The sequence below is a fragment of the Mixophyes fleayi genome, chromosome 4 (assembly GCF_038048845.1).
Source record: "Mixophyes fleayi isolate aMixFle1 chromosome 4, aMixFle1.hap1, whole genome shotgun sequence".
In the NCBI taxonomy this organism is placed as follows: Eukaryota; Metazoa; Chordata; class Amphibia; order Anura; family Limnodynastidae; genus Mixophyes; species Mixophyes fleayi.
The window spans coordinates 307552254-307575546 of record NC_134405.1 but is presented as its reverse complement, the minus strand read 5'-3'; the positions used below and the strand labels follow the sequence as shown (position 1 = coordinate 307575546).

Genomic DNA, 23293 nt, shown 5'->3' with positions numbered 1-23293 from the left:
TGATATTATAAAACATAATTAAAAATTACACATGAAAGGAGAAAGCGGGAGAGGCGGAAAAGGGATTGGGAACGTGTGCATGATAAAGGCTGGGGTTATCATCCGGAAGGGAGGGAGCCTCAAGCTGTTATCATTTAATTAAAACCTCTGAATATCCTAGCTGTCTCCACCTAATCAAAGGGGACACAAATACAGAGAGGGGGGTAGGGGGGGGTGAACAGAACGGAGAGAGCGTGGATTGAAAATGGGAGAAAGAGGCGGTTAGAGGGGATTAGACAAGAAAACAGAACGGTGAGGATGCAACACGTGAAGAGGGAATGTGAAATACAAGTGAAAGAGATAAGTTGACTAATGACGATGAACAGGTGGGAGCAAAAATGTGCAGAGAATTAAAAATGGGGGGGAAACATATCATGGGGAATCATGACAGAAAATATAGAACAATGTGGAGTCCTGAAGTAAAAAATTAAATAACCTGAGAAAGAGAAAAGGAAGAGAGAAAAAAAAACAAAAAAAAAAACCCATTTGAAGGTGGACATCGTTTCAATGAATTCATCCGTTTAATCCCACACTAAATCTAACAATTGAAGGCGAGGGGTGGAAGCCGTAGGAGTCAAAAGAGGGGAAGAGATGGAATCAAAGCTCATCCTGGCACAAATGAAGGCACAGGGAAGAAAATATAACAAGGTAAAGATAAAGAATCAAGAGGGGATAGAAATGAAACGCACGACCAGAGTCGTTTGGTTCATCTCTGTGCCAATTAGAGCATCCGAGAGATGGAGGAAGGGAGGGGGAGACAGAGGGAGACAACGATGTTTATCCATTCATCTCTGTGCCAATTAGAGAGTGGGAGGGAAAGCAGAGGAAAGGAGAGAGAGTGACAACATTCCACTATTCACGCTTTAACGACCTGGTGGAAGAAATCCTCTTGAAACAATTGGTTTACAATAAAAATGACAATATATAATAATTTTATATACTTAATAGATTCCAAATGGTTACATAACCAGGAATGTATACGAATTAACTATGACGTAAATCTTGGGATACACTCTCATTTACAGCACAGTTTCAAAACATTATACCACAAATACTTTATTCCTTTCAGTGTACTAAAATCATGCTGTGCAAGGATTCACCGACATGGCCCATGACAGGTAGAGTCATGGATTACTCTGCAGTCATGTTAGGTATTATTAGTGACAGAGTATATAATATTCAGAACAATCTACAGTGAAGTAGTCTGTAAATTATAATATGTTGGTGTCCAGTAGAAACACATGTGTTCATATCTTATTCATACTTGCCAACTCTCCCGGAATGTCCGGGAGACTCCCGCATTTCGGGTGAGTCTCACGGACTCCTGGGAGAGTGTGGCAATCTCCCGCAATTAGGTCCGAAACGCCGCGATTCACCGGGAATCGCAGCGTTTGGCCCCATCCCCTGCTGTAAAATGATGCGATTGCGTCATTACGTCAGGGGGCGGGTCCAAAATTACACTGATTTTGGAGCCCCGTCCCCCATCACGCCCACCTCTCCCGGAAGCCAACTTCAGAAAGTTGGTACGTATGATCTTATTTAATGCTCACTACTTTGAACACTTCTCTATAACTGAAGGCCCCCTGCAGATGTGGAAGTGGTAGTTTCAGCTCATGCTACAGCCACAGAAATGACATCACCATATTGGCCATGTAAATCCTGACAGGAATTAGGCTGCAATTAGTTCAAATGCATGCTGCATTCCTGGACAGAAAAACTGCAGCCACGTGGCATGCATGCAAAGCGCAAGACGGATTTGAAGAGCAAGTGTATTTTGTGTGTATGTAGATTAACATAGTAGGCCCTAACAAAGTCAGATATATCTTTTTTAGGACCAATTATTTTCCCTACTCATGTCAGACAAAAAAAGAAAGCTAAAACAGTCAAGCAAAAATAACACCAGCATACTGCTGCTGTACAGGAGTACACAAATGGTCTTTAACATGCCAGGGATAAATGTCCTTTACATGCCACACTACGGTAAAGCTTCGTAACCAACTCTGGGGAATATTTATGAAAATGTACCCAAATTGCTGCTACAAGGGAGTATTTTTTGCAACAATAACTCATCTCTGAGCGACACTCAGATGAACCTGAGCAGGAAGAGTGAACTTGCTTTGCTGCTCCTGTTTCCTTAATTCATGTGAGAGCCAGCTTTGTACAGTGGCCATTGTACTATCGCCATCAAAAATAACAGCCCTTTGATAAACAATCTTAAATGGGGGGGCCAAGCAGACTGTGGCATATCCAAGTGCAGATAGTAAAAACTATTCATATCATCAAAAGAATTAAACAAGGGGGCAGTGGTCATCCAATCAGGTTGCATGTTTATTAAACGCATCTGTTGAATACGCAGGATGGCTCCAGTCCACCGGCACTGAACCCTCTCTGCTTTGCATGCTGGGTAATGGCGCAACAGCTCTCGTCAGGCAACCGTATAAAAGATGGGTACAGAACAAGCAGACACGTGGTATAATGAAAATAATAACAGGACACCTCAGAACATCTTATGGCAGAGGAAGACAAGCAGTGGGGGGAGTTGTAGTATCACAACAGCCAGAGAACCACAGGCAGCCCAAGTCTGGCCTATAGTGTGATCAGCAGGGCACAGTGTTTTATTACTCCAGGCCTTTCCTGCATTTTGGCCCTGGTGAAGATTGCATTCCTTGAACCAGTGATCGCTGGAACTGACCAGATGGGCCCAATTCTCTATCACCCTTCATAAATATATTGTGTCACCAAAAATACTGAGCAGTAAATGTATTAAGACTTGCCATTTTATACTTCACAGGACCATAGCTAAAAAATGTTAATATAGGACATATAATCCTTCCAACAGGCACATTGTCATTCAAAATCTTAAAATGAAAAAAAAAAAAAAAAGAAGCTATTCACAGTTTAAAAACAAATCCTGTGTAATAAGAGGAACAAAGCAGACAGTCCCATTTACACATTGTACCCTTGTTCTTGGAGAACTCAGGGATTGTATATAGGCTGCGTGTTTATTAATAGTGGTATATGTGATATAAGAACTGTGAATTTTCACATGTTATGCGTCACATCTGTCATGTTGAAGAGACTTATTGAATCTTGAGGTCGCTCTCCTACATTACCCAATAACAGAACATTGACTTAAAGCAAAACGTATACGTTAATCCTCAGAAATGCGGTTAAACCTACAAATGCATTGCATCAATCTAATTGCATGTGACAGTAATTGTGTCTTGTCTTTTCATGTACAATATGCAACTTGTCTGCGGCTCTGTGCTCGCCTACAGCAGACCTGACACTGACTGATCAAGTGCAACAGACACACTGGATTTACGAGTGGCCAACTGGTGCCCGATACTGCAGGGATAGCGCTAATCCCATAATCCTCTTCTGCTCGCAATGATCCTTTTCAGAACCTGCCACACTGATCTCCACTACTTCTTAGGGCTTCATTCTCTTCTAGCCCCCCCCTCTCACTGCCACCCAATCTTACTTAGGAGGACTGACTAATCCACCAATTCCCCTTCGCAAAGACTTTCAAATCCTTTGGTTCTAAGTCTATGAAAACAAGACATAGTGTAAGAGAATAAGAGCTTGCAAGAACAAAGGAGAAGAATATCAAGTTTATTATGAAGTTTAGAGGGAAAGGTTAGAAATAGCTATGGGTGACTATAAAGGTTAAGTGGTATAAACAATAGGTTGCAATGCAGAACAAATGTAGCTGGATATAGTGGTGAATGCAATAGAAATTTCGCTCCTGCACGAAACTGATTACGTGAATGAGTTTCCTTACGACAATTGTACTGCAACCAAAGGGTCAAAACAAAGTCAGCCTTTGCTTTAGTCCTGATTTTTGGATATAATGTGTGCTGCAAATAGTATTAGTATTAATATTTAGCACTGTGTAATTATCTCTATAAGTGTGTACGCTCCCACAGTGTTTTACCGACAGTGCCAAAACACATTGCATTATTTGATTTGGTTTTCTAAACTTCCTAAAGATCACGATTAACGATGTCGGGCAAATGTGGACGTGTGTACGCACTCACGGCCGTCTGTCTGTCTGTCCAACGCTTCTGCCGATAGTCCCTCTGGATATCTGTAGAGTGTACAGAGTCACGGTCTGTTCAGCAGATGTTTGTGAGACATAACCACAGACCTGAAGGTAAATTGGGTACGCATGGATCGGCATGCTCATCGGGGCTTCCAATTGTTGGTGAAATCGTTACAGAAATTGCATCTGCAGTAAGATTGCATAGGTGTGTTCCCAGCTTTAGTAAAAGTAATGTGCTTCAGGCTCAAGATGATTGTAGGTCACCGGCGGCTGCGTGGTGGTGAGGAGGGGGCATTAAAGTCTGCCTAAAGCTAAGTACACACTACACGGTTTTCGTCCAATAATTGGCTAAAATCAGCAGACATACGACCGCTCGTTCAAAAGTCGGGTCAGTGTGTGCAGTGACACGATGGTCAAAAGTCTGCCTAAATGGACGATTGTCGCCTCATTTGGTTGGTTGTACCGTTTAATATTTTCGTTCCAATCTCGTTGACGTTGTGTAGTGTGTATAAACTTCCGACCGATTCACAACAGTGAGTACGAAATTACAGTCATTGCTTACGACAACATGGCTGTAAAAAGTCACTAAAGGGACGTCCGCTCTTCCCTTTATCGTCCTAAACAAGGCCAGTGTGTATGCAGTCCATGGAGCGAGCGATCGGACCATCGGTCGCATGTAAAGATCGATCAGCATAAAAAGTTGGTGGAAAATTCTGTAGTGTGTACCCAGCTTAAGTAAGGAAACAATATGCAATAGATTGGCACAAATAGTCACAGCAACAGTTTGTAGAATCATTGCTTAAGAATACGTAGCAAAAATATCTATCTGCATCTTTGGATGGAAAGAACACACATAGGACTTCTGCAAGAGGTGGACGATTGTAAGATGCAAACTGCACTGTAGTCATTGTCAAGATTCCCAAATCTGATAAACAGGAGAGAGCTCTTGTAATGCCCACAGGCCACCCAAACATAGCCCAAGTCCATCCCTACCTCACGGTGTCTGGACAACTCTACAACACCAGCCTTGTTAATTGTGTACTTCACAATTAACTGGTAGTATAAAAGGAGGAGGAGACATAAAAGGAGAGAAATAAGTGATTCATAAAGTTGAGCCCAAATGCAGAACAAGTCGGTTTACCCGACATGGTCCAAGCAGACAAACCAGAGATCACACAACCGACAGCAGTCCGATCCCACACAGGTTCTAAGCAGTGATACCGACATACCATACAGAAACACAAAGGAGAGAGCCAGCTTGGCTCCGAGCCCTGGAGTGGATAATTACACATTCAAACACAAAACAAAAGTTGAGGAGAAAGGTGGGCACGAGGCCAGATCAGCGAGGAATCTCCAGCAAACAAAGTAACGAGAGTTCACAACTCCTGGAAACTACAGAGTCTGGATCGAACGCTTCTCATTCTCTGGCTCTCTGTTATGTGAATAAATAAGAAAGCTTACTGGAGGCACACATACATAGCTCTCTGCTGCAAGCCCGGATCAATAATAAACAAATGGATCCTTTATGTGTTTAAGAGCCTCTGGTTTGCTATCTTGCCCCTTTGTGAAACTGCATTGAGGATGAGGAGGTCAAGGAAAGCATGCAGGGGTAAAACCCACACGTATAGCAGTAAGTTATAGGGCGATGTAGGTGGACCACACTGCCAATTCCTTCCTGAGTCTCACATACACTGTAGCAGAAGCCAAGATTTACATTTACTGCAATGCCCGTCCTCAAGTAACCCGAATAGACATGGTTTTAAAGGATATTTCTGATTAAATGTAGCTAAATTAAATGTAATGATTGCTTCTCTCTAATCTGGTTTACCACGCACTCAATACTGTTATCTCTGTTATAAAGTGGACACATTTATTTTAATTTAAGGCAGGATATTCTGGAAAGTGGAGGCAAAAAAAGCAATATATTAAATGTGTGAAAAACACGATTAACCATTATCCTGTACTGAATGTACATCCAATGGAGGAACTTCTATGGGTGTAGCAGTCCGCCCCCTCCCGAGTCCCTAGGGGGAGACCTCCCAGAACTACAGAGACCCTCACATGACCCTCCAAGGCTCCCGCTGTGAGAACAGAGTCCCCTTCTCGGCTGCACATGCTCAGAAGAGGCCATCTCTGTGCTCTTTTCAGAGCAGAGTGGGGGCCCTGGGGGGAGGGGGAGGGGGTGGGGGGTTACAGCTGCATTGCTAGTCCCCTACCAAAACTTCACTATGGGCCCCAGTGATGCAGAGCTCCACCCCGATTGCTATCATTTAAAAATTGCTGTTTGTTTTTCTGAACAGTGTCCTGTACTACTACATGGCACAGTGAGCAGAGAGGCTTTGGAACATCCCTCTGAGCTCTGTCTGCTATAAAACCCTTCCCTTCCGCCTCCCCCTCTGCCTTCACATGACACACTAATAAGAGCTGTGAGCCTGTGTTTGTATAACTGGCAGCCATATTTCTTGCAACTTCAAGAGAGATTTCGAAAAGGAAATAATTTGTAGAAGGACTGCTAAGAAAACAGATGCGTGGTTACAAAAAAAAAAAAAAAAAGGTACATAATTTGCCATTTAAAATAAAAAAAAAAAAATAAAAAAAAAAAAAAAAAAGTCAGGCCCATTTGCTGACAGCAGCTAAAGTGCTGAGGTAAATTGAAACATATTTCATCGCTAACACTGATATATTTCGGTCTATAAAATCTTGTGTCTATTTCCCAGAAAGTACTTACATTCTGCGTAATAAAACAACAACATTGTAATTGCGAGAAAAAAAAAAAAGATGTCCATGTTCTGAAAAGGTTCAACCTAAACTTGGCATGTGTACAATTGTGGTCTAAACAATGAGCTTTGGGCACAATACGCCTTTATACAGTGCAGAAAAAAAAACAAAAAACGTGCGACACAAAAAGGTAAAGTAACACGTTAATACAGAGCCAAGAACAAACGTTTCCTACTTCAGAGACCAGCGACTGAAAGAAACCTTACGTTCTGAAAGCCAGACGGCGGTCTCTGATCTGCCATCTCCACCCTTGATGTCACACAGCATCTTTTGCGTCTCTCACCCACACTTGCTCTCTCTGGACGGTGCTTAAATCCTACTCTAATTGGTTTGATGTTCTGGCTAACAAGTTGGTATCTGCAGCCAGGAACAGATGGATTAGCGAGTGACAAGTTGGGAAAGGAGGTGGGGGGCAGAGGGTGGGATGTGTGTAAAGGAGATGAGGGTGTTAAACAGATTTGTGCTGATTTCATAAGTCCAATGATCTGTTCCAGGCTCACACAGTTTCACACCCTGCCGAGTGGTGCTCATTGCCAGCCCCTAGTAAAAAGCAGAGGGACAAGGCAACGCTACGGCGTTCCTCCGACCAGCAGCCCTTCCGACAAAGGCAGAGGAACAGTTTTTGCACCTGTAGTCAGTGGAGATTTCTCCATTAAGCAGAGAAGCAAAACACAAGCAGAGGGAAGGTTTCAGCTAATACCGGTGTGATTCAATTAGCGGCATTTAACGGGAAATGATTAGATGGGATGGCAAAGTAATGCGTTTACAGCCAGGGAGGGCGTGCGTGTGGGGAACTAACAAGGGATAACCTCACATATTGAAGATCCAGCAGCCGAAAATGGAATTATACCCCCAAGGGCTAGAAGCTCCTAATTGAATAAGCTGAGAGCAGATAGACACAGCGGCCCAGATACATCCGGAGAGGAAAGAGCAGATTGAGGACAAGGTCTGGAGAGGGCGGGAATGGATAGTGGATAACAATAACATAATACCATTACATCAGACTGGAACACATTTAGAATAATGTAAGGAAAACAGGCACACAGACACACACCCAGAGGAACCAGCGAATTCCATGAGTAAGAAGTTACATTTTCACACACAGAACACATTTACTGCTTATCCCTCAAATATACATAACGTTTTAAATAATATTATATTCATTTTACGGTTTCTCTTCACTTTATCAATTTCATAGTAGGGAGAAGCCATATTTCGCAGTTCCTGTATCAGTACAGCTACAACGTCACAAAACGCCGCTGGTGTGACAAACGCACAGGTCGATTCCCTCATATGTTCTGCTTACTGAAAACTAGTGTCTATTTCAGACAGTACAGTAATATTGTGCGCTCCCAGTCACTGTAAATATATAGTGACACTATACTGAAACATCACTTATATTAATATATACTTTGCCGATCTGTTATTGCTAAGTAAATCTGGCTAAATTAAGCATTGTGCTATTTTCCTTGACAAGGTGGTCACCGGGGACTCTGGTCTACTGGAGTCTATGACAGCTCCCGTTAATGCTATTTAATTTTAATATACAGAGGAAGATGGTTCTCTGCAGCCTGATTTATGCCCATTTGTGTCACTGAACAGTTACATAAGAATTAATTACAAAGAAAACCTGAGCGCAGACTGTACAAACACGTTGATATTGTTTTAAAGCAAACTGCTTTTGAACCTATATGTGCAAGCCCGGCTGTGTTTCATGACCGGGCTGCCACACTAGGTGCCAACATGTAAGAATGCCCACAGTGCCCAGCCTGTTGCTTGCGCTAAGCAGCAGGCTCAGGTATCCAAGGATACTGGTACATTGGAGTCATTATTTCAGCCTCTTAGCTCAAGTACCAGAGCTAGTGGAATGTTAATTGGCACCATCATTTTAATTGGGTAACAGTGAAAATGCCACATGTGGATGGGAGATATTACATGCACACTGCCTGCTTAAGAGATGCCAAATAAAAACTGTCAGTGACTGATGAAAATATCTATCCCATAACCAAAACGTGACCATTAAAATGTGTAATTTGTGCACTCTTGTATTAACAAGGTATAAACCACAACCTGTTTAGGAATTTTACAACATAGGATTTGCGAGAATTAACAATTACTTTAATTCACATCATTATGACCACTTCCTCTAGTAAAACCTGATTTGTAACTGAACACTGCTCCCCAGAGCTGGGCTGAGTCATTCTTAAATAGCTTTGTTCTTTTAAATGAATACTTCATGCTATGTACAAATCCTTGTACCAAATGAGAGCGTACATATCTGTTTTTTAACGTGCGTTTAGTTTGTGTTGCTGCCAATTTGTGTTATCACTTCCTGTTCCACGTAAGTAGGTCTGATGCACATAAAACATATTTGCTCACTCTCCCAGACTCCCGGAAGAGCAGAGCATTCTCCCGCATCATGCCCACTTCCTAGTGAAGTTGGCGGGATGGGAGCCTCAATGATGCAATTTGTGGTGAATAGCGTAAGGTTAGCCCCACCCCTCCATGGCAAAAGGATGCTTTTGCGTCACGGGGTTGAAATGACGTGAATCGCCACACCCACCCCGTCGCCCTCAAGACTACAAAGCCTACATTCATCTTAACAGGTAAGCATTGTAAATGCAATTAGACGCACGCTTGCATATTAAATGTGTACATAAGTAAAACAGTTTATTTTAATGTGTTAATTGCATTGCAATTGCTTGTGTCTATGTAGCACTAGGTATATCTCTAAATCTAAATGGTCAGTGTGCTGGTATTTTTATAGTGAATGACTCAGGCGTTTATAAACCATTTAAAATCCCACAATTCTTTAAAAAAAGATAAAAGCAAATGAATCATGTTTCATTTATTCTCTCTTTGCTTTTTATAACTGTTATATTTCATATGGTGAGCACTGCAAACTATAGTTATTTTCCTCCTACACTGTGTATGCTTCCTGCCAGTTCCCATATAGACAATCGTGCATGTTATTTAGGGAAGGGACCCTCTTTCTTGTACTAAATGTAAGATTTCTTAAAGAACTACTACACCAATTCGGTTCTTTACATTGAAGAGTTACTCAGTTGGTACATGCATGTATACTATATAGTAAATGGTGATTTATTTATCTATAGTATTAATGAAATTATACTAAATTATGTATAGTATATGTAGCATGAATTTATTTAGAAATATCTATAGTGCAATATAGACATCCAGCCCATTGGGTGGCAAGATCTCATATTGTCAACTAGATAGAAAGCTCTCACAAGCAGGGCCCACAATTTCCCCACTGCCTGGTGCTGTAAACAACTCTGGTACCTTCCAAATAAAATAAAGTTGACAATATACATCCACAGAAATGTATGACCATATGGGAATGTCAGGATTTGGCTAAGCACATACACAGCTAGATATGGTCATTGTCCGGCTAGATCTACCATCTGTCCTGTTCAACATGTAAAGGTTCCCCGGGATCACCTTTGTGTGTCCATACCTGTAGGGATTTGTCCTGAATGACCTAACTGGCCTCCCAGTCCCAGGGTTGGGACACCAGGCTGCTCTGCTCTATACATGCAGGAGGGTACTACCACACTGATGACCGTGTCTCACACAGTGCTGTGAACATGCAGGTGGCATCACTGCGCCAGTTCAAGTCTATCTATTGATATACAAGGTAGGTGCAATGACACAGAGCCATAACTTAAAATGTTAGTGCCTGGGACAAGAAACTAAAATGCTGCTCCCAAGTCCACAATTTTAACCAAATGAACCTAAAAAATTAATAAAATGCGCCCCCTTTCAGCGTTGCGCCCTGGGTGGTCGCCCCTACTGGACAGCCAAAGTTACGGCCCTACAATGGAATCATACCCATGAGCTTGGTACACACTACAGAAAATTACTGCAGATGCCATTTCACGGTTTTACCAACGACTGAAAGTCCCGATGAGCCTGCAGATTTATGTGTATGTTACCGTGAAAGACCGAAATTGGAGAATGTCGACTTTCACCAGTGAATGTCAACAAACACCAAATACGTCGGTGAAAGATCGAATATTTCATTACATTCTTGTACATTCGGACCCTCACTGGTGTATGTCGACAATCACAGACATGCTCTGGTGAAGGACGAAAAGGGAGGAGCCGACATATAGGCGACAGGTTGTTTCCTGTCAAATCCCGTGTTCTGGTGGAATGAGTGAGCTTCGTCAGTCTTATGCAAGATTTATTGGGGAGAGCATCGTTTTCTTCATTTTTTCCGATACCCTAATTTATACAGAATGGATACTGGAGTGGATTGTGATCTTTTTCTTGAAAAGTTAAATGCATTAATTGCGAGTAAACGAGAAGACAATTGTTTTTATTTTTCTCAAGAAAAGTACTCGAAAATACTTTCTGAACATTTTGAATGTACTGTATAATTGAGTAAGTTTTTACCTTCTATTATTTTCGTATCTTATTTTAAATGTACTGTGAATTAAAGTTCCTAATCATTCCTCTCAAAAAGAGAGGCGAAAATTTATCGCGACTGAACTACGGAGAAAGAAATATGAATCTCGAACATGTTCAACATTCACCATTAGTGCATGGTTTATGTCGACATTCACCGGTGTAAGTCAGAAATAAGGATATTTAACAAATATTTCGGACATACACCAAGCGACTATGTGAATGTTGACATTCACTGGTGAAAGTCGACATTCTCCAATTTCGGTGTTTCACCGTAACATGTACACACCTACACCATTTACCGTCAGATGTGTGCTCTTCATATCTCATAACCATCTCCTGAAAAGATTGTGACTCTGCACCCTCCATAGAGATCTGCCTACACTGCTGGTCATGAGTACATACATACTTCCACATTTACCTGACACTGTTCCATCATTGATCGTGATTTTTAGTCAGTTTATAAAATCAAACGATACGATGTGCTTTGGAACCATAAAACATGATCGTGGGAGCGTACACACAATATCTGACCAAACGGTTGTTTATCATGTGACCAGCAGGATAATTGGTTGAAGAACCTGTAGTGTGTACCCAGCTTTAGAAACATAACCCAACTGTTATTATTTTCTCACAAGGCAAATAATGTAGACTGACAGGTCTAGAACAGGTCTGTTCAAAGTGTGATTCTCCAGGTGTTGTGAAACTACAAGCCCCAGCCTGCTTTGCAAGCTTACAGCTGACAGGTTGTCCAGGCCTGGTTTAATATATGTAATAAAAAAAAATGTCCATGATAAGCCGTCAAAGTTTAATTATAAACCGCAACATAATATAAACAATATTTCTAAATTTACCAGCAAATGGTTAAAAGTTGCATTTATGAAAATATATTTCCACAATACAACAGAAATGTGTTGTTTTTTTTTGTATTTTTTGTGTGTTTGTGGTTAATGTAACTAACTGGTAATTAACAATCACCATGTTCATGGCTAATTCCTACTAATCTCTAGACACAGATAGGATTAGTGATTGACCTCCCATGTACAATCCCCAACGCTTCCTATTTTTAATTGAGGTGTGCAAATCCCAAAAGATCAAGCTTATAGGGATGTCCCTTATTAGGGGCAGGTGTGTTAAAATAATACACAGCTAGCCTCTTCCTGTGATAAAGTACAGATCGTATTAAGGAAATTAGGCCATCTATGCAAAGATCAGCAATGCTACAACAATAATCACCCTCATCAGCAGCTATTTATATAGCGCCACTAATTCCGCAGCGCTGTACAGAGAACTTACTCACATCAGTCCCTGCCCCATTGGAGTTTACAGTCTAAATTCCCTAACATACACAGAGAGACAGACTTGGGTCACTTTAATAGCAGCCAATTAACCTACTAGTATGTTTTTTTGGAGTATGGGAGAAAACAGGAGCACCCGGAGGAAACCCATGCAAACATGGGAGGAACATACAAACTCCACACAGATAAGGCCATGGTCGGGAATTGAACTCATGACCCCAGTGCTGTGATGTAGAAGCGCTAACCACTGAGCCACCATCTGAAATCCAAGCCATTGAGGATGTATGGCATTAAAATTATCTCAATGCTCTGATATACGACCCACCTGACCAGCAGTGAAATACATGGCGAGGAAATACAAGGAAAAGCTACACTATCTGAGCTGCGTATTCCATTATGGTCTATGTGGGCAGCACATGCAGCTCGGCAAATATCTACCTTGCACGATTTCACCCACGGATTCCCCCTGTTGAGCTCCATTTGAATCGCAACAAGGAAAACAGCGTATCTTGCACATTTAGAGCGGAGCAGGTTTCCATGGATGGTGGGTGTGACTTTAACAGTAGCTGGAAGTCACTTTAGCTGCCTTGATTTACCAATATCATCTAGTTACTTGTAATTGCAATGGTGCCATGGCCATATTTCTGTTGAGTATACAGTAGCTGTGGCCCAAGTCTGTATTATGAAAAGCAGAACTGAGAGGCTCTCATTTTAACACTTGTTTAGGTATCAAGATCATCCCAAAAAGTGTCTGGTACAACAGCTCTTCTGGCAAAATCCTTAGCAAGCCTGCCAGCCTGGGACTGCATTTAAGTGGTCCCCCCTGTTCTGTCTGTGGCCAGCTTAAATCTGATCGTTCACAAGAATGAACAACATTCAATTGGCTTGACATTGCAGTTTGTGTCCTAATAACAAGCAATAATAATTTTTGGGCACGCCGAAATTCAGGTTGGCAGGTGACCAATGCCGGCTTGTGTGTGGTCATCTGCTGAACCACACTAACAGCTCCTCCAATGAGAACTGCCCATTCAGCAGGTGACCAACGCCGGCTTGTGTGTGGTCATCTGCTGAACCACACAAACAGCCCCTCCAATGAAAACTGGCCATTCGCCCCAAAAGTTTTGTCATATTTGACCATCTGCAGGTAGCCAAGCTGTGAGCTGATCCTATATCAAGAATACAGTGATAAGTGCACCATAGGAATAGAAAATTGACATTGAAGAATACTAGCCTGCATAAACAGTACACAATCCGTATTACTATAAGTAAATTCTATTTATTAAAACATCGATGGACAAAAACGCAGACAATAAGTAACAGATACCAAAAAAGAAAATCATTTTTCTTCTCCCAGATGATTATAATCACAACGCTGTTCCCGTTACGATTATTCTAAATGTTGCAGGTCTCCCTAAAAGAGCAAGCGGATCTTGTATTAAATAGTATAAAAATTCAGTAGTTCAGATGCACAGTATTAAATAATTGCATGGGATCAAATTTCTTATATAGCTAGCGCTGTGATGAAATCTGGCTATATACTTCAAAGTAAATGACCAGGTCACCTTTTGTATAAAATCTGCATAGAAAGTCTTTATGTGCTTCCTATTGTAATGCCGACGTCGTGTGGGACTGATCAGAAGGCTAAATTACAAGTCAGTTTTAAACTTGAGTGATTTGGAGTAATCTCACCCGATCAGACGAGGTAGTTGTTAGGGAAGGAATCCCATTCATACTATCCACACAGCCAGAGATAGTCTACCATCAGGGTCTCTCCACAGTAATCCACACACTGAATCAGCCCAGCTCTTGTGTATTATAACAGTCCCTTTCTTCGCATATGCAGTAATTTAATGTGCACAAATAAAGGTTAACAAATGCCTGCTCCTTGAACCCGCCCACGGGTACAAGATATTCAGTCACTGATGCATTTCGCCAATAAAAATAGGACTTCCTCAAAGGTTGATTGTAAACTGATCCTGTCGCTCAACCCAAATGGAAGGATGGGCGGTGTGTGGCCACCATTTGCCTAGTCAAAGAGAGCAGGTCGGAACGATTTTAAGGATATTTTAAAAGTCAAAAAAATGGCTTTTCTCTTCGTAATGGAAATCAACTCATAAATCTCAAACTGTCTGAGTTAGGGTGACTAGTTTATTAATATGCAATTCTTATAACTACAGAGCATAAGTCAGATCTTAAGGGCAAAATTAAGAACCAATTGTCAAATAAAAATGAATGTGAACAGGAACAACTGAGGAATTCATTAATAGAGGGACACGTGAAAGCCGACAATCACGCTCTGTGTAAAGGGCACACAGAGAAGGGGGCTCCCTGTATTTTCAGTAGACAGCATTTGCTGTGACTACAAGGCCAGTTGGAGCTTGTTGTAATGAAATAGTCACACTGTAAGCTCTGAAAAGGAGCCAGCACAACTCTTCAGAATACATTTTTCATGAAGATACAGCAATACTGCAAAGGTCAGGTCAACTTACAGCAGGCCATACATCAAAGCTGAAATTCACTGCCTCCAAATTGTCCATTGTGACTTCCTTGCTGCTTATCTTTCCAAAACCACCGGTTAAAACTATACCGCTACTATTATTGAAGAGACTGAATGTTCCATTTCAGAAGCCATCAAATTAGGCTTGTTAACATCGGTTACATCGATTAACATGGTTAGAGGCCGGGAGTTAACTCAATTTACAACAATGCCTAAGCAATGCTTCAACAACGGGAGTTAGGATGTATAAAAAAAAAAAGTGCATGGAAAAAGAATTAGATTAACTGTATAAAGTGTATACTAAACATTCACTAATCCAAGACCATACACAGTTTGGACAGCACAAGACAATGAATAAAGAGTTAAAAAGAATTAGAAGTTTTGCAACACTATAAACAGTAGCACACCAATAATCAGCTTATAAAGACTTGCTCACAGATAGTTGATACAGTTTTATGATGCTGACCGCGAGACTTCCCAGAGCATTGGGTATGATCAAGGGATTCATGCCGGAATAGGGATCGATGATCCCGAAGCCTGCTGCAGTTTCACTGCCCTGTGCTGTACAGCCGCACTTCAGGCACAGCGACGCATCAGCAACGTGAGCCAAAAAACACTAAAGACGTCTTTTGTACCTTCTGTATTTTCCATAGGCCGCTAGTATACAGTAAAAGTTCTGGAATCTTGTGCAACACTGATGTAGCAACTACTACTTAACGGTTATGTTGACGTAGACCCTGTCTAAGCATTGGTAAGTGGAAGCTGGCACAAGCCAAATTATGGTACAGTATTGCCTAGTGGATTAAACGTACCACTACCATTCCATTAGGGCTCTTTACCATTCTGTGGTTAGCCTACACAATAAACCTAGGAAATAAAGGAGCATCCGCAGTTTTTTGTCTCCAAAAAAAACCCCCCCAAAAAAAAAACTGCTCTAGCTAAAGATGCAAAGGCAGGGTTAGAAATAGAGTTTTCACTAGTAGGAATAAGATCCTGTATAATTTTAGCCTGCACTTACAGAATACTACAATAAAGTGTAAAGCTAGCTATAACCAGGCAGATCCGACTGCTCAGCTTAAGCACAGAGCATCCGGATTGATGTCCAATTTGGCGCGGACCACTAAATTGGTTAGTAGGGTTGATTTCCAGCTGGTTATCGGTCAACCAGATTCTCAGGCTGTTCTTACCAGATATTTATGGTGAGCTGTTGGCTGTTTTGACCACACATACTGTGATCTGGGGACAGTTTAGTTTAAAACTATACAACACTGCAGAATAGGTAGGCTTTGTAAGAATTATTTGAACTAGAGTAGAGTCTCCACCTCCACCCCCCAGCAGTAAATGAGAAGTGGTGATGTGCATGACCTAAGAAGAAGGATAAAAGCTTTGGCACTATATGTACTGAAAGACCAATCACAAGCATTGCCAGAAAAGCATGAACCTGGTGAATGGGTAACACTGAACAACACAAGTAAGATGTTCCTTGCTCTTCCCTTTCTTACCAGTTTCAGGATGTTCCATCTCACCAATGCTTCCATCAGGGGTGGTTCGCTCATAGTGATCCTCTGGGAGAGCCAGGGGTCCTATTCTTGGCCCAGACGAAGACTTGCTGCTTGGGGTTTCCGACTCCTCTAGGCCGCTGTCGTAGTAGCTGTGCTGAGACGGGTCCTGGATATCAGGTGCCTGATTGGACGTAGAGAACGTCACTCGGCGATGAGGTAACTAGGAGGCGAAAGGTGAATGAAAGAAAAGGAAGCTTCCGTTACAACTCTGACACTAAAGTGTGCACTAACAGAACATGAAACACAATGGTTAATGTATAAACATATGTCGGTAATCCTATATAATTAAGTAAAAAAACAAATATTCATAGAAAAGTCCAAGTCATTATGTTCATTTATTTTACAGTACCCCCCACATTTTCCACATTAGGGTAACAGATTAGTGGATGCAGCATATATGTTATTATTATTACACTTGTGCAATTTTATTAAACAGCTAAGGTGTTCATTTGGGTGCTACGTAGAGAATAGGGACAAAGAAACTGTATTAATACGGAATGTGGGTCGATAAAATGACTATTGATGTATGTTATCAAGGCCACCAGAGCAGACTTTTGCTTTATAAAGAAATACCCTATTTTGTAATATTCTTCATATTTACTCTAAATGAGCAAAAGGTAAGATTACAGCATTTGCTTTAATCTCCTAACATACTCAAAAATAAATCCACAAGCAGCGCACACATACAGGAGAGAGTCACACGCTGAATGTTAGCCCTTCTCCAGGCAGTAAAGCAGTAGCTTTCATAGTGCTCAATCGCTCCCTTTGTGACTGAAGTCAGGGAACATTCCTCCCCTGCCACACAGGGGAGATTAAGCTCAGAAAATGGTGCAGTGTCTTAAGGGCTTAATTGCTCCAATGTGATGGAGGGGTGAGTGGGTGCATTCCTCCTTCACATGAACCTGTCACCACTAAACGCAACAGCGTTTGTAGCTAGAAAGTGCTAGCATTCAAACCCCCAAACATTAATGTCAGACAAGGTTATGGGTGCCAGCCTTTTGGGTGGCTCACGTCCAAGTCAAAGATAATTATGTTTACAAGTATGTAATGCTGAGTCCATTACTTATCCTCTCTTTCTCTTTGACCCCTCAACATGCTTTTGCTAATTGCCTGCCCATTGGGTCCAGGAAATATGGTAACCTGCTCCATGATTGGCTGAAGGAGCACTGACTGCTGACATGCAATGAACTCTGATTTGCTGCTAAAGTTCACTACTGGAGGAGAACCTGAATATGACCATTCTATCATCATCACCACCATTTATATAGCGCCACTGATTCCGCAGCGCTGTACAGAGAACTCATTCATATCACATTCTATGACAGTGTAGGTTGCTTGAGCTCTTGCACATGTGGCGTTGAGCCACATACAGTTTTATTTCATGTTTGCTGGCTCATTAACTGTATGTAGCTTTAAGAACCTACATCAGGTCATCAAAGACCCATGCGCGAAGAAATAAAAAAAAAAACCTTTCCATTCACATATCCGGAATTCCTGGAGCCGTCTAGTGTTTGCTTGCTCAAAATAAAAAAATGAAAACCTCTCCACAAAAGAATACCATTGTTGCTGTTCTAAATGTAGTTAAGGAAAATACTTTATTGTGCATCACAAGTGTGTATGTTTGCAATTATATAATTATAAACTGTGGTCGAAGTGGAAATTTAGAAGTGACGGCATGTAAAATGTAAATGAATGGAATGTGATAGTTGTACAATGATGGCAGTAGGAGAAGCGGCGGTATGGCGTACCACCGTATACCAGCCACTTTGATCACTGGCTTGAAGTAATCATTTCTATAATATTGGTGGCATCAACTACATCAATTGCTAAAACTAGAACTAAACGATAACTCAATCCACCTATGTTCTCCCCGTGTTTGCTTGGGTGTCCTCCAGGTTGGTGGTACTCCATATCCCTGATGACGGACAGCTCGACATGAGTTACCCCGACATTTTAAGTGCGAAATGTGGGATCCCCGACAGTGTTCATATCGACTGTTTAAAAAATTGACTTCTAATAATTCCTAGGCTTTAACATGCAGAAAATGACGTTACTTTCACGCCAACACTAATATTCCTGCACTTAAAGGCGCAATGGAAACAGGCGCCACCTCTACAATGTTTCGTAGGAAGGCTTTTCTAATGCAGAGGCAGCGCCTGTTTCCATTGCGCCTTTAAGTGCAGGAAGATTAGTGTTGAAAGTAACGTCATTCCCTGCTGCCTGCATGTTAAAGCCTCGGAATTATTAAAAGTCAATTTTTTAAACAGTCGATATGATATGGACACTATATCGGGGATCCCACGATTCGCACTGAAAATGTCGATAACTCATGCCGGGCTGTCCGTCATCGGGTTTTAGTACCCAACCCCTCCGGGTGCTCCGGTTTCCTCCCACACAAAAAGAAAAAACTCCAACCTACTGGTAGGTTAATTGGCTGCTGACAAAATTAACCCTAGTGTGTCTGTGCATGTATCAGGGAATTTATAAGCTCCACTGGGGCAGGGACTGACGTGAATGACTGTATAGCTCTGTGTAATTATTGGCGCTATATCAGCAAATAGATGGTTTATCCGTAGTCAAACTTCAAGTGAACTACAGATACCAGCAGTACATTCTGCACAAAATTTCCTGGGAAGGTGCGGGCTGTGTCTATGTTCAGTCCTCTTTCAGAACACTCAGTGTAAGCCTCATTGTAAACACATAGACAGCCTCAGCCGGTCTCGGCACTACTGACCAGTTCCATTTCCAGCCTGAAAAAACACACTGCATCAATAATACTTTTGGAATTATGGGCAAATCTCTGTCTCGTTTCCAGTTTCTGTGTTCGAATGCCAGCAATATCCAAACACTGGTCGTTTGTCTCAGATGGAGAGTATACCTGTATTAAGTAACAGATGTTTATGGATATTCACAGATGCCCGCTTTCACAATCACACGGGTACGTTCTTTAATCGGCTGCCTCGTGTTTACGGATAAAAGCTTTCCGGACATAAGTGGTTCTGCAAGCATGAATCTTATAAACATCAGTTAGCCAATAAAAGGTCAACATGCACAAGAAATCTAAATTATATATGTGTGTATCTGACAATTGTTCTGCTTGTACTGTCTGTGCTCTTAAATATTACAAGTATAACAAAAGTAGATTATAATATCTCCAGTACAATGGGATTGATGATTCTGCAGACAATGTGTGAGGTTCCAATGAGTACCGATTTTATCAGTACAAATGCAGAATTTAGTTGGAATTCATTTTCCTACAACTCAAGAAAATGATTTCTTGAAGCAAAGTAGGGGCAGTTTTTTTGTTCTTAGTTTTCAGTTTAAAGTAAAAAATGGTAAATGTATAAGCAAAGCTATTATACAGTAAAGAAGATCCAATGAAATACTAATAACCTGCTGTATATTCCAGCACGTGTCAATAAGTGTATACATAGAGGGTTATACAGAGGTCACCAAATCGATAGAGGTTTAGTCATTTGTAAAAGATAAGTTGCTGAAATCCACTGCTGACACAAAGTAAATCTACAGCTAGAACTGGAGTGAAATTGAGAAGCGAGTTTTGCGGACGGAACAGGCTGTGAAGTTCAAGGAATCTTCAAGTCCTACTTTTGCGCCGCCATTCTGCAATGAATTTGTCATACTTGTCCACTCTCCCGGAATGTCCACGGGGCTCCCGAATTTTGGGCAGTCCTCCCGGATGAGCAATCACACTTGAGGATCCCAAGCAGCAATAGGTGTTCCCTAATTTGTGTAAGTTTACTCACAGTTAGAGATGCTCACTGACCCCGAGAACTGGTTTTGGTTTTGGATCTGGATTAGCTTCGTGTGTTCTGGTTTTGGATTTTTTAGAGAAAGACCTAAAATCACATATAATCACTTTTTTTGATCCATACATTATTATTAACCTCAATAACACTAATTTCAGGTCATTTGCAGTCAATTTTGACCACCTCACAGGTCATAATATTATTTTCATACACTTTCAGACAAAGACTGCAGCGACCTGGCTGGATGGTAAGCGACAGAGCAATGACACAAACACATGGCAGTTCCTACCATATCTAGGACACATTGGCACACAGCAGTGGCAGAAAATAAAAATGGGAGTCCGCCCTCCCACCGTTATTTTGGATCTTAGAAAGGAATACAAAACTCGCGAGATCTGAGGACGTAACGATGACGTTTTGCCTCGTTTTCAATTCCAAGGGCGCGAGACAGTACTGAGCCAACTCTGCTCGGCACTCGGATCCCATAAGTTTGGGTGGGTTCGGTTCCCGAGGAACCCATCCTGAGCATCTCTACTCAAAGTACTTCCTAACGAAGTAAATGTATACCAAGACACTGCTATGCATTTACATGCTGTACAAACTGTCCCTTCCCATTCATTTTGCAAGTGTTTTATTGCTACTAATCCATTAAACATTATTAAGAGCTATATTTAACCGGCTGAAGTACCCCTTGAATATGCGGTGCTGCAGGTCAAGAACCTAGTGTCTATAGGATGTAAACACTCAGGACAGCTCAGAGGATGTAGAGGTTTATTTATGAAGGTAAAGGACAAAGAACCGCATTACTGGTTGAAATGATTTAAAGTGAATTTATGCCGGTGATGGGGCTAGATATTGAAGGGAGTTTGTCAGCCTATTCAAGAAAAATCTCAGGATGACATTAACAGTGCAAAAGCATTAAAACAAGCTTAATTCTCAGAATAAAGCACATAATAATAATCTCTGGGTGGGGGCAGTGCACTACTGTGCAATAATATTGAAAAATGTTGAAGGTTGCTGCGCACACCTGCCAGGACTGGTCAGACTGGTGGTCAGTGGTCTAACACACACTGCTGGCCGCAGTGCTCACATAGTGATTGTTCTAATAGAAGAAACAATAGTTTATTCTATTATACTAGGACTCTGTTAGGCTCCAAGAGCCGGGTGGCAAGTAAAACAGCCGGGTGGAGCACCCAGGAAAGGCCTATACTGCCCACTCATGTGTACAACTGAAGAGACTGGCCAACCGAAACAGTAAATGAACGCTTACACTCCGGGCCAGTATCGTACAGCTGTCTCGTTAATATTTTTTCTGATAAATGCAAGTGATTTTATCATCACTGCGATCAGGGCAGTAATATTAGACAGGCCAAGCAGAGTACATCCAATGGTACGCCACACATATCCTTCTAATATGCTGGTTACTGTATATGTACATATCTATTACCAAGCTGAATAATACACTGGAGATAGATGAAGACTGTATACAAACTGTAATATGTCCACCATTATTATTCACACCATTGCAGATTGCAATGTTAGGCCAGTGTCAGACCGGGCATTTCTAACCAGAAAACCACAGCATTCTATTATCGAGGATACACTCAGCCAGCAAAACATTGATGTGAATGGGGAACACTGATCAATTGTCACATTGCGGCAATTCTGTCTACATTGTAAGCTGTGTGCACGTCCAAATTAATGTATTTAGCTGGTTCAGCGGGAAAGCCTGAAAACTTGTACCGTTGGGAGTACTCTAGGGCCCGGAGTCGAGAAATCCAGGGGGTATATTTACTAAACTGCGGGTTTGAAAAAGTGGAGATGTTGCCTATAGCAACCAATCAGATTCTAGCTGTCATTTTGTAGAATGCACTAAATAAACAAAAGCTAGAATCCGATTGGTTGCTGTAGGCAACATCTCCACTTTTTCAAACCCGCAGTTTAGTAAATCTAGCCCCAGGTCTATTGTGTGTGGTTGATAGCTTGTCTCTGCAGGTTTGCAGTCATTTTTATTTGTAAATCCACAAGTCACATAAAAAGAAATCATAAGAATGCCACATTATCTATAAAAGGAACAATTTTGAAACAGCATTCTCCCCAACATATCAATTTAAATGGCATATTACATATTTTAAAGTTCTGTGGGATGGTGGAACCGCATACTCTATACCGTCCTGAATTGTACTTAAAGCTGATTATATAAGAACATTATTATTATTAGATCTTTATATTATATTAGCATTTATTTCCCTCCTAAGCAGTTCCAGTGACTGGCAGAAGATACCTAATGAGCGTTATATGGATTTTCTTTAAAGATATGTGGTGTAGAATTTCCTAGAGAAGCTTTAAGAGTTCTTGTGGAGGATCTATAGCGTATCAATTTTTAAATTTCTCTCAAAAGTCTCATAGGAGCCCTGACAGGATTGGATGTGAGCAGGAGAAACAAGATCAAGGCAGACAGCCCAGGAAGAACAGTACAACAGTATTATGCCTCAAGGAAACCAACACTTAAGGAAACCTCCTTTTATACAAGGGAAAGATAACGTAATTTGCTCAGCCCCAGAGACAGACAACCAGCCAAAAAAGTCTACATTTTCCATGTATCCATGGATATTGGAATAAATAGTTTCATTTAACCTGGCTTATGTGGGAAAAAAAACAAGTATTTGTAGACGTCCTGGAAAATTGGGACAAAATAGATCACACCCCTATTAAATGGTGCTAAATAAAATTTAAAAGGGGTTAATTCATGAATAGCCACTGTTGCAAATAGCGCACTGATGATGCGTTATAAGACGCATTCCATATTTTAGGGTTTCCCATGTTTTCACTGTTATATATTACATTGTTTTCTACAATATACTTATTACTCATAG

At 41.3% G+C, this 23293-nt stretch overlaps 1 protein-coding gene and 1 long non-coding RNA gene across 8 annotated transcripts in view; both read right to left on the bottom strand.

Moving 5' to 3' along the window:
* The window catches only part of LOC142150173 (uncharacterized), a 433251-nt gene that overhangs the window by 231198 nt on the left and 178760 nt on the right, over positions 1 to 23293 (bottom strand). The window lies entirely within an intron of this gene.
* Positions 1 to 23293, bottom strand: part of PCDH1 (protocadherin 1) — a 142389-nt gene that overhangs the window by 24572 nt on the left and 94524 nt on the right. For 6 of the 7 annotated variants that reach the window (XM_075210003.1, XM_075210008.1, XM_075210005.1 and 3 more), the window contains exon 4: positions 16591 to 16810. The exons of the other annotated variant lie outside the window; for it this stretch is intronic. In XM_075210003.1, coding sequence (XP_075066104.1) covers positions 16591 to 16810 — 220 coding nt within the window. The remainder of the gene's footprint in view (positions 1 to 16590; positions 16811 to 23293) is intronic. 7 annotated transcript variants of the gene reach the window in all.